At 36.5% G+C, this 13,281-nt stretch overlaps 1 protein-coding gene across 4 annotated transcripts in view; it reads right to left on the bottom strand.

Annotated features, from left to right (window-relative positions):
- Positions 1-13,281, bottom strand: part of WDR35 (WD repeat domain 35) — a 74,887-nt gene that overhangs the window by 58,058 nt on the left and 3,548 nt on the right. For all 4 annotated transcript variants that reach the window (XM_031934194.1, XM_031934195.1, XM_031934197.1 and 1 more), the window contains exons 3-6: positions 7,793-7,864; positions 6,013-6,105; positions 4,044-4,172; positions 814-947 (exon numbers count right to left, since the gene is read on the bottom strand). In XM_031934194.1, coding sequence (XP_031790054.1) covers positions 814-947; positions 4,044-4,172; positions 6,013-6,105; positions 7,793-7,864 — 428 coding nt within the window. The remainder of the gene's footprint in view (positions 1-813; positions 948-4,043; positions 4,173-6,012; positions 6,106-7,792; positions 7,865-13,281) is intronic.

Below are 13,281 nucleotides of genomic sequence, written 5' to 3'. Positions count from 1 at the left end.
GAGGCAGGAGAATGGCATAAACCCAGGAGGCAGAGCTCGCAGTGAGCTGAGATCCAGCCACTGCACTCCAGCCTGGGCGGCAGAGCGAGACCCCGTCTCAAAAAAAAAAAAAAAAAAAAATGAGGATTAAAAAACACTGAGTTTTTATGAGACTCAAATAACAAGTATATGAAAGTACTTTGAAAACAGCAAACTATCATATAAAAGTTCATTATTTTACTTCCACCAGTGAGTGGATTTACTTAGTCTCCTAAACCTTGCTAAAAAACAAAACTGCCCCATCAGTAATCATAGATTATAGCTAAACCTTGCAAAGCCAGAATTTTTCTCCAGATTATGCTGACTGATCCTATTCTGTTTTACCTTCTTTCCAGGGATTGATTTTTCTCACTTACCATTTAAGTCTGTGATTCTTTTTACAAACAACCATTGGTAGCTTGCTACAAAAATACCCTTTGGTATCTACATGTAAACTTTGGCTTCAGATAACAGAAGACACTTAAAAAACTTAAACTGCACATCGTCCTACTCATTATCCCTCTGCTTAAATGCACTGACATCTTGTCCTTTCAACCTACCAAAAAAAATTGGAACTAAAAGTTACACTCTAACTTGTGGCACTAATCTGCTTTGAGAAAACCAAAATTTTATTTAATTAAAAAAAAATTTAGATGATTGGGAAAAAGAAAAAAATTCTGACTTGAAGACTTTAATTACACAAACCATCATAACAAATAAATGTACATACAAAGATGAATGATATGTACGATCATATAAAATTATATAAACAAGACTGATGATACACATACTTACTATAAAATTTCCTTGATTATCATAAATGTGTATTTCCCCATTTGCCATTCCAAAAAGTAAGACTTTACTGTCCGCAGACCATGTTACATGGGATAGCTGTTTACCCTTCAGGTCTTTTCCCCAAATACGATTGCCTAAAACAAAACATTATTAAAAGTTGTTCAATGCCATGATCCTCCAACAACTGCTTTCGAAATGTTTGTTTTCCTAAAGATCTTGCAAATTCTTCACAGCATTCATGCATTCATTCAATTTATTTGGCCAATAAATATTTACTGAGCACCTATATGTGCCAAATACCTGAAAAGACATTTGAAATAGTAGCTGTTTCAAACTTTCTCCCCTTTCTTCTAAACTCTGATGCTGGATCTCACTCCCAATTAGCAGTTGAGCCCATCTTCGACTTTGGAAAGAAAAGAAAAGCACCCAAAAAACAAATTCCTAATTCCCATCTTCAACAATTCAGAACATAACTGAATCCACACTTACACTTTCTGCTTTACCCACTAATACAAAAGAAGAGGTATTTCCCCAGTCAGTCCCCTGTCTAAGGCTAATTCCTCTACGTATTCTCTGATCTAATCCCTTCCTACCTTTGCAAAGATCTCCCTTTATTGACTACTCTCATTTTCTCTTTCTCATTAAACTCTTCACTCCAGGGCCTTTCTTATGTGGATTTAAACACATGCAGATCTATTTCTCTTTGAAACCACCAGCTTAAATAAAATAAAATAAAATAAACACTTTTATTAACCCCAAGTTCCCCCTGTAACTACTACCTATTTCTACCATTCCTTTCCCAATCAAACTTCATGAAAGAGTTCTTCACACCTATGGTCTCCACTTCAACTCCCACTCAACCCTTAACTCCTCCCAATCTGGTTCCTGCCCCGCAACTCCATTGAAACTGCCTACAACATACACTATTTGGGTGATGGTTATATACTAATAGTCCAGACCTCACCAATATTCAATATACCCATATAACAAACCTGCACTTGTACCCCCTAAATCTATAAAAATAATAAATAAAAAAAGAAGAAACCAAACCTGTTGACACCTTGATCTTGGACTTCCAGAGTCTAGAACTCCGAGAAAATAAATTTCTGTTGTTTAAGAAAAAGAAAGAAACTGCCTTCATGGACGTCACTAACGGCTTGTTGCTAAAGCCAATTGACACATTTATTTTCTACCACTCCCTCCTTCTTGAACTCTCTTTGCTGCCATTAGCCCATGTACTCCTTTATCTCTAAGACTCCTACTTTTCAACATCCTTCTTCTGCCCATCCCTGAAATGTTGCTGATTCCCCCCCTCCCCAGGACAGGGTCTCACTCTGTTGCCCAGGCTAGAGTGTAGTGGTAAGATCATGGCTCACTGCAGCCTCAACCTCTCAGGCTCAAGCAATCCTCCCACTTTGGCCTCCCAAGTGATTGGGACTACAGGAGTGTGCCACCATACCCAGAGAATTTGCTTTTTTATTTTCAGCAGAGACAAGGTCTTGCTATGTTGTCCAAGCTGGTCTCAAACTCCTGAGCTCAAGCAATCCTCCTGCCTTGGCCTCCCAGAGTGCTGGGACTATAGGCATAAGCCACCATCCCCAGCCTAAATGTTGCTGATTCTTAACTCTACAAATGCCCTTAAGTTTTGTTCAACTACTTCAATGGTTTAAATTACCATGCATATGCTGGTGGTTCCCAAAATTTTGTGTTCAGCACAGATGTTTTTGAGCTGCAGATATGTATGTCTAACTACGGTCTGGATAGATTTACTTGAATGGCCTATGGCATGACAAAATCAACATATCCAAGAGAAATTTTCCCTTAAAATCATTCTTTCTCCACACTATTTTAATGAAAGGCATTGCCATCCATCCAGCTGCCCAAGCTAAAACTCTGGATACTGCCCTGGGGACTTCCATCCTCTCATCCCCAATCTTAACTATTCTGCCTCCTGAGTATGTCTAAAATCTACTTACTTCCATTCCCTTGTCATTACCCGGATGGCTACCATCCACCATAATCTCTCACCTGAATTGCCAGAGTAGTTTCCTGATACAGCTGCCCATTATCTTTCTTTCCTTTCTCTATTCTTCATATGTAGCACAGAACTTTTTCTAAGGAACAATCTTATCACATTGCTCCCATTCTTAAAACTCTTCATTGGCCTCCCAAGTGCTGTTGGACTTAAGTCCAAACACCTTAATATAAATTATGATCTGCATGATCTGCCCTCTGTTTCTCTCTCTAGATTCACTGCCTACTACTCTTCACCTTTAGTATTATACCCTACTGATAATCAACTTTTTTCAATGGCCCAAATATAGCTAAGTGCAACTCCTCTGGACCTCCTCAAATGCTATTTCTTAGGGCTGAGACATTCTACACACCAATCTACCTTGTGGCTAATGCCTCAGCATCAGCATCACTTCCTCCAGGAAGCCTTTTCTGATCCCTCCAAGTCTGCATTAGGTGGCCACTTCTACATGCTCCTGTATTTTCCCCATCTTGGCGCTTATCACAGGGTACTGTAATTTCTTGGTTACTTATCCATCTCTCCTGATCTAGGTCTGGTCATTGCTGTACCCTTAGTTCCTAAAATGATAGCTGTTGCTTTATAGGCTCTCAGAAACATTTGTTGAATACATGAAGTTACACATACACACACAAACACACAGAGAGAGAGAGAGAGCGCACACGCGCGCGAGAAAGAAAATAAAAATGATTTTAAAATATATTATTTATCTACAGAGTTTCAAATTAAAACAAAGGTGCAGACTCTCAGAAGACCCAGTTTTATCTATTACTAGAATCTGAAAAATGTGGGTTTTTAAGGCTATAAACTACAACCAACAATGACATGTTCAGTTCTAATAAAAATGACCACAGACTTTTTGAAACTAAGGTCTACGTATATGTACAGACTAACCAATATAAAGAGAAATTACATAATGAGGCAGACATGTTTAAAATAATGCTAAAAAGTTAATTCACTTTTTTCAATGCCACAGTAGAAAATAAAAAAACAGAATTTTTTCCTTGAATATACATAAAAACAGATGGTTAAAACCAAAGAACAGTTTTTGAACGTCATCAAATTGTATATCAAATATTTTCTTTTTATGTCTATTTTTCAATCAGAATGCTAACATATGATAACTAACTTAAATCTCTAAAGAAGAAAACTATCAGCCAGATATTGATCTTAGTTCTATGTCCAATCAATGCATTACCATCCACTGAACCAACAATCACAGCCCCATCTTCATATACAATGCAGATCTTCTGTCCGTCAGCATTCCAGCTCATACTGCGAACAACTGATTTATTTCGATTGTTGATCATCTCCTCAAACCAAGAGCCTGTTTTCACAAATTTAAAAAATTACAAGTCAAAACTTTCACATCTATTAAACAGTACTTAAAAATTGAAAGCAATCTATAAAGTACACCATGGGATAAATAACTGCAAAGTTTTCTACAACCTGAGACATTAAACTATAAAGCTTCCAAATCCAACAAAAACACAATGAAAAATTAACTTGGGCTTAACTGATAACTGCTTCAAAGATTATCACAGAAAACATAATAAATGCCCATCCTTTGTTTCCTCTTTCTTTCTTTCCCTGTCTCTTTCTTTCTGTCAATTAAAAAATAAACTTAATTTGCTTTTTCAGAGCCAAAACTACTGCTTTTCCTGAAAGCCTAACTTTTCCCACTTGAACAATATGGTTCAGATCATAACCAAGAAAAAAACTCCAAGTAACAATAACTTTATATGTACACATAAACTCTCCAATGAATAATTATGAGCATATTAAATACAGCATATTAGTTACCATCACAAAGAGAATAAAGCCAAAAAATACACAGCATATTAGGTAAAACCCGAAGTAAGCCTGCTTGAAAAAATTCTAATCAGTTTATATTACATTAGTGATACCACATCTCTAATGCTGAATGACAAAAATATTCTAGTTGTATGCAGGGTAGGAATGAGATGTAACTTGTCTTTTAGCATAACCAAATTACAGGCAAAAAAAATAGGTTATTCAGTTTTTGTTTTTCTTAAAGGCTTTTTGACATACCAACATAGGAAACTCTGGCCTGCAGCCAAGAAAATAATCACGCAATTTGGAATAACTGGTCAGAGCAGGCTAACAGAATCCAGACTGAGACCCAGAGAAGACCTGAAGACCTACCTTGGAAACAGACAAAGTTTACTCCAATCCACTGAACTTTCACATTCTATCCGCTACACACACACATATACACACTTTTTAAAAAAAATAAAGTATTATAGCATATCTTTAGTGAAGACTTTTTAAATGGTATGCCCTGCCATTTAAAACAGCACACAGGAACTTTTCAAAACAGCATACATAAACTTTTCAAAGCAGCACACATGAACCAAGGCACCCTTCCCTTTTGAAGATGATGGCTACAGGCCTCAGGAGAACATGTACGATGAGCTGTTTTTCTCGTAAAAGTGGTATATCTAAGTTAATCCTTCTTTTACCCTCCCTTTCTCTTGTAGACAAGAGGCACAAATCGTGAACCAGTAGTCAGAGTTGAGATAAAATCTGTATCCATAAAAGAAAAGGAAACTAACTGGCCCATGCAGGAAATGAATTATTCTCTTTGACTTCTTACTAAATGTGTTTTCATCTATGAGATAACTCTAGCCACTCATTTATTCATTCATTCAACAAACATTGATTGAACGTGTACACTGTGCTATGTATTATAAAAGGTTCTACACATAAAACGATGAACAAACAGTCATTTTCCCTTTCCCCTCAGAGCTTACAGTCTACTCAGGGACCAATATTAAATACACACTTACATACACATAAATGTAATTATAAACTGGAACTACCTAGGAAGTAATTCTTATTGGAAATCTGGGGGAGGAAAAAGAGCTATCTCAGGTAGAAGCTATTCTTCTGCTAAGAGTCTAACTTCATTTTGGAGATAGCCAACGATCACCTAATTCACTTTCTTAATAATAGGGTTAAAGTAAAAAAAAAAAAAGTGAAAAGTAGGCAGCAATAAATCCAGAAATATTACCACTGTGCAGTCAGGATGAACTCCTGTTGTTAGTAAAAGAGGTCTATTTTGGAGATGTTATTTATCCATCCAAATACTGTAAGCTAGATGCCAACATGTGAAAAATTAAGTAAGCTCTCCTAGTAATGTATACCTTTATATAACATCCACACAATGATAAGCCCATTTTCATCACTGGTAGTCAACTTCTGATACTGTTCATTCCATGTAACAACTTGAACAGAACCTAGAACATTATAAAACAATTTAGAAACTTAAAGGTTACAATTGATTTCAAATTTATATTTTTATATAAACACCAAGATCATGTTAAAATCAATATGGTTCCTGCACAGCTAACTAGTCTTTAATATTCCTTAAAACCTATTCATAGGATGCAGTTATTGATATCACTAATTTTCTATAACAATGCATAATACTGTTTTTCATATCTATCCCTATTTCATCCCAGTGAAGACATCTATCATGGCGAGCTACAAGAACTACCATATACCTGATGACAGAAACAAATACAAGCATGGTTTTGGGAGTCAGGTTGGCCTGACTCCCAAAAATAATGATGTCCAAAGGACACAATATTAAGTACTTGTTTAGGAAATTTTTATCATTTTTGGTAGATATGTCCCATAATCTCTCTTCTGCCAACCCCTCACCCCTGTTTTCCATTCTATTGATAAAACACTCTTGAGCATATCTTAAACCTCCAGGGTACGTGAATAATTGATGACTTTTAAGTTTTTAATCCCTAAATACTTTAGTGTACCTGTCCTAAAAATAAAAACATTCTCTTCCATAACCATATTACAAATTAGGAAGTTTAACACTGATATACTATTATCTAACTCACAGTCCATATACAAATGTTATCAATTGTCTAAATAATGTCCTTTATAGACACTTGTTTTTCTCATTCCAAGATCCAATCTAGGATTATACAATGCATTTGTATGTTATACGTCTCAATCTTTAGTCTTTTTTTTTCTTGAGACAAGATCTTGCCCTGTCACCAAGGCTGGAATGCAGTGGCACAATCGTGGCTCACTGCAGCCTCAAACTCCTGACCGCAAGGGATCCTCCCACCTCAGCCTCCTGAGTACCTGGGACTACAGGCGCACAGCGCCACGCCTGGTTAGTTTTATTTTATTTTTTGTAGAAACAGGGTCTCATTATGTTGCCCAGGGTGGTTCCAAAACCCTAGCCTCATGCAATCCTCCCACTTTGGCCTCCCACAGTTCTTGAACTATAGGTGTGAGCCACTACGCCCAGTCTCTTCAGTCTCCTTTAATCTGGAATCATAGGACAGATTCTAAAAAGGATTATATATATAACATCCATAGACAGGAGTATTTTCAATATATAAAATAACAGCTACGTTCTTCTAGATTTATTTAAGATGTTGTTTAATCACGTAAAAGTTGAATGACTCTACACTGTATTACTTATGTCTCAACAGAAATGATTACAAACAGCTCCCAATTTACAATGGTACTACTTAAATGACTTTTCAGTGGTGGGAATGCAATGCGCATTCAGTAGAAAACGTACTTCGATTGCCCATACAACTACTCTGTTTTTCACTTTCAATATAGAAATCAATAAATTACATAAAATATTCAACATTTTATTATAAAATAGGCTTTATGTCAGATGATTGTGCCCAGCTGTAGGCTAGTGTTTTCTGGGCACATTTAAGGTAAGCTAGGCAGAGCTATGACGTTCAGTAGGTTAGGTGTATTAAATGCATTTTCAACTTACAATGGGTTTACTGGAACATATCCCCATCATAACTCAAAGAGCATCTGTACTTTAAATATTACCATTATTTAAAATGTTGACATTTCTGCATTAAGTAGAAACTTCCTAAATGTCTAAATATCACTCAAACATGACTTAAAAGAAATTGCATGACTCACCACTATGACCTTCAAGAGTCTGATTCATAGAAAGCTTACTGGGGGCTGCAAGGCCCCTCAATTTTGCATCATCTAAAACAAAACAAAACAAACTACTATGATAAACATAAGTGACATATTATAAGATTTTGACTCTTTTTGTATTCCTGGGCAGTATTAATCATTTCTCTAAGTATGCCTCATTCTGATCTATTTTTCTCATGGTATAAACAGAAACAGTAACACATATCCCTTGCAAAAACATTCTGGTAAAATAAAGCAAAATATATAAATCAACATTGTTTACTCATACATTACATATATTAATAATCATCACTGCTTTTTATGCCTTTCCAAAAGACCACAAATAGAAATATTTATGGCCTACAGATTGCAAACTCTACAGCTTACAAGGGATCAAAACAGCATAGACTTTGAAAATGGGTTTTTGCTAGATTACACAGAATCTTATATTCACTCATTTATTCATTCATTCATCAAATATTTATTGAATGTGTACACTGTGCTATGCATTATAAAAGGTTCTATATATAAAATGATAAAACAGTCATTTCCCCCATTTCCCCTTTCTCCTCAGAGCTTACAATGTGAGGGACCAATATTAAATATATACTCACACACACATAAATGTAACTATAAACTGGGAATGTGAAAGCATAATAAGAAATAGTAGCAGAGGTGACTTAATTTAGATTGATGGGGAACCAGGGAAGGCTATCAGAAGAATTGATATTTAAGCTGAGACTGAGAGGTAAACTGGAGATAGCCAGGAAAGGTAGAGAAAGAAGGGGAGTATTCCAGGCTAGGACACAGCAATGTAAAGGCTCTGAGGTAGACGCCTAGAGCCCTTGACAAAATCTAAGAAGGCCTATGTGGATGAACAGGGGAGAAAATTGCATCAAACAGGGCTGGAGTGATAGGCACAAGAAAAATTACGAAGTATTTGTAGAAAATAAGAATTTTAGATTTTATCCAAAGTGCAATGAAAACCTCTAAAGATGTCTTAAAAAGGCACTAACCATACTACAGAGAATAATATTAAAATGTCATCTCAATAAATTAATCTTGGCTTAGAAATTTGTTACACATAAAACATAGCATTTAAAATTTTCATTTAAATTACAAAGTTTACGAAAATCTTAAGAATTTGTGAGGATGGGAATTATACCAATGCTAAAGAAAATTCTACTTTCAGATAACAAGTATCTTAAATATTATGAAAAATATCCTTTATTCTGAAAACACTTGCAGGAAAAAATACCTAATTTCCTCTAAAATCCCTAGTTCCAATTACCCAGTTGTTTTGGTAACACAAGAGTACACATGTACAGTTTAACAATGCAATCATCTGTCAAGATAGAATAAATGTTGCTGACACACACCTTAGGTTGAACATGAATTTTTTAACATAGGGTCCTCTCACTCATTTAATCTTTTAAAAATTGTACAACATACTTAAACATCATTATAATATTCTAAAATATTTGGTGGAAACATTTTTCTTAACTTCTAGAACTGAAAAATCCATTCTGATGCATATATATATATAATATATATACACACATATTCTGATGTCACTATAACCTAAGTGAAATGGGTGATATGCGATTTAGATTAACCATCCATGTTTTCCCTCTGTTAGACCATAAGGTAGCATATTCTTGACAAAATACACACTGACAGTTAAGAATAGGCTTTGAAATTCAGCTTGATATACTGGACAAATATCATCCACATCTGAAAAGGTCTCTTGCTGGAAGCAACTCCATAACTTGATCATGTAAAAAATATTCATAAAACCCACCCGAAAGTTCTCAGATGTCCATAAAAAGGCCAAAAGTTTTAAATGATGTAGAGCAAAGCCAGGATTAATATCCCAAGATTCCATCCAGTTACATTACTAGACTCCAGATAGCCAATAAGGTAATGAAACCAAACTGGTATGTGAACAAAAATCTGGTAATACTAACATAAATCTTCTAAAAGCACATAACAGTAATCCTTAGATTTAAAAGGCATGATCAAAGAAGTCCCCAATAAAATAAAGCATTTTAAACTCATGTAAAGAAATTTCAGAATGAAATCAGTTATTCCAACAATTCAAAGTACATCAAAAAGTCCAAAGAAGGCTTTTAAAAAATAAAGGTATAATGACGCAACTGAAAATAAAAGGTATGATACAGAAGAACAGAAGATCATGCTAATAATACCAATAACCAAACACACTAAATCTTTGAGAGTCTTTCTCTTAGAAAAGCGTGACTGACAATGCTTTTGTTTGCATTCATAAAAGTTGTCAGCAGCCCAATTTCAACAGAAATTCCTGTTATGTGCTGCAAAATAAGCTTGAAACTTATAATCAAAATATACAGAAGACTATTTTGCAACACATAGGGATAATACAATTCTGAGAAAGAGATGGTACCATATTCGCCAGACTTTCTGGCAGGATCACCTGGTTGCCTTGCTTCTCTATGTGAATGAACTGACTGCAAAGGACTCTGTATGCATCCCTGGGTCTAACTAAGGACACCTTACCTAAGATTTATGGTAAATTTTGTTGTCCTGGGCATATTGGAAAGTTGAGGCAATGTCAATGCCTGCAGGTACTGGAGGACTGCACAGTCAGCTACAGTTGGCTTGCATGGCCCTATATACTTTTTCTGTGACGGAAATGTTGGCTTCCAAGGCTCTCTATTTCCTCTCATGAGGATGAGAGGATGAGGCTTTGACAGTCATAGCAGGAAAAGCAAGAAATGCCACCTCAATCCCAGTCAGGGTCATCACCCTCAAACCTTACCACAAGCAACTCCAACCCAGAGTCATCACCCTCAAATCCTACCACAAGCAGCTCCCACCCAGGGCCATCTCCCTCAAACCCTACCACAAGCAGCCCCCACCCAGGGCCATCACCCTCAAACCCTACCACAAGCAGCTCCCACCCAGGCTGTCAGCCCTTTAAATACCTTTTGGCAAAGAAATGACATAATCTAGTCTCTTTAAAAGAAGAAGAAGAAAAAAGGACCGGGCGCGGTGGCTCACACCTGTAATCTCAGCACTTTGGGAGGCCGAGGTGGGCTGATCGCTTGAGGTCAGGAGATCAAGACCATCCTAGCTAATACGGTGAAATTCTATCTCTACTAAAAAAAAAAGAAAAAAGAAAAAAGAAATTAGCTGGGCGTGGTGGCACACACCTGTAATCCCACCTACTCAGAAGGCTGAGACAGGAGAATCACTTGAACCCGGGAGGTGGAAGTTGCAATGAGCCGTGATCGCACCACTGCACTCCAGCCTGGGCAACAGAGTGAGATCCCATCTCAAAAAACAAAACAAAAAAACAAAAAACCTGACACTGGCTAGAGTGTCAAGAACGACTAAGAGGAAGCCAGAGACAATGGAAGGAGGGAAACTGATTCTCACAATAGAGCAGGTGAGGGATGATGGTAGCTGGAGCTATAGAGGGAGCAGGGGAGACAAAGGAAAGGATGGGTTCAAGATACACTTTGGAGACAAAAGCAACAGGATTGCTGATGCAGATGTTGTGAACGGAGGAAAAGAGAAGATATCCAGCTTGAGCAAATGAGTGAATCTGAGACATTTGCTGAAATGGAGAGAATTGAAAGAGATCTGGAAGAATATCAAGAGTTCAGTTTTGAACACAGTAAGAGTGAGATACCTGTGAAAGACTCCAGTGGAGACACCCACGTCTGAAAAATCAGGACTGGGCTGGAGATACAAATGTGGGGCTCTTCACCTCATACCACAGATGGCATTTAAGGGCATGAGAATGAAAGAATAAACAGAGCAAGTGAATAGAGAGCCCAGAAGCAAGTTCTCAGGAATTCTAATAGAAGAGGGAAATCTAGCAAAGAGACTGAGGACTGACCAGAGAAGGAGAGAAAAGTAGTATGTCTAAACATAACAATAACTTAAACATTCTGAATTCTCGTCTTGAAAAATAATGTTTCAAGTCAAATCCTGATGAGTCAATAAAAGCTGTCCATTAGATTTAGAAGATGAAAGTCACTGGTGAGGGAGAGAAAAGGAGAGAGGACTGATACTGAAAGGAGACAGAGAGGATAAATTGGCAGAGAGGTACCTGAGAAGGTGAAGAGAGATGGGCTCCAGCAAAACACTGGAAGCTGGCCTGTGAGAGAAATAAACCTGATATAAAAAGATGGATTGCTGGTTCTAATTCCTTTCCTTCTAGAGCAGAGGACTGAAAACTGGAAATGCAACTTGGTGCAAACTTTCTGGAGGGTAATTTGCGTACACATATTAGGAAACTGTATAAATGTACACATTAGGAACCTGTATAAATGTACACACTGTTTGATCTAGTGAATGCCATTTCTAGAGATTTATCCTAGAAAGTATTAACAATTTATGCAAAGATTTGGATACAAAGATATAGTTGCTTTAATAGTAAAAATGTGGAGACATCTAAATGTCCAATACTAGAATTGGTTAAGCAAATTATGATATAGTAATACCAGTATAATGAAATACTAAATAGACATTAAAAATGGTGTCATAGAAGATGATTTGTTGATGTAGAGGATTGCTGTATTATATTGCTGTACCCAAGCTACAAAACATTATACTTAAAATGTTGCATCTTTAGCACAAACAGTGCTCGATACAAAGCAGGCATGCAAGATCTATGATAGTTACTGGAGGGATCTGCTGAATCAACACTATTTGTATTAAATACAATATACTGATCTTGTTAGAATCTCCCAGCCATATTCCTCATATTTATTTCTTTCAGCACAATTCATAATCATTAAGTTCCAAAACAAATACTTTACTCCATTTTCCAAACCTCCAAAGAATCGATTTCCCATCTTGCTCACTAATTTCAAAGAATACTCTAGCCACAGCTTATCAAAAGGTTAGAGAAGAAAAAGAAGTTTGTTTTTAAAAAAGCCTTCAATGTTAAACAAAATGAATGCATTTCTTAATGTAAGTTAAAACTTGCGGGCCAGGCACAATGGCTCACACCTGTAATCCCAACACTTTGGGAAGCCGAGGTGGGCGGATCACGAGGTCAGGAGATCGAGACCATCCTGGCTAACACGGTGAAACCCTGTCTCTACTAAAAATACAAAAAATTAGCCAAGCCTGGTGGCGGACGCCTGTAGTCCCAGCTACTTGGGAGGCTGAGGCAGGAGAATGGCGTGAACCCGGGAGGCGGAGCTTACAGTGAGCAGAGATCGCACCACTGCACTCCAGCCTGGGCGACAGAGCGAGACTCCGTCGCAAAAAAAAAAAAAAACTTGCTACATATTGTAAGCAAAAGTATGTATATATACAGACACATATATATACACATACACATACATATAGATACATTTAAGAAATATATATATTTCTTATATTTTTATATATAAGAATGTATATATAAACTATATATTTTTAAACTATATATAATATATAAACTTTATATATATTTTAAACTTTATATATATTTTAAACTTTATATATAT

The sequence above is a fragment of the Piliocolobus tephrosceles genome, chromosome 15 (assembly GCF_002776525.5).
Source record: "Piliocolobus tephrosceles isolate RC106 chromosome 15, ASM277652v3, whole genome shotgun sequence".
Lineage (NCBI taxonomy): Eukaryota > Metazoa > Chordata > Mammalia > Primates > Cercopithecidae > Piliocolobus > Piliocolobus tephrosceles.
The sequence above is the reverse complement of the archived record's forward strand: the minus strand, read 5'-3'. Positions and strand labels throughout refer to the sequence as shown.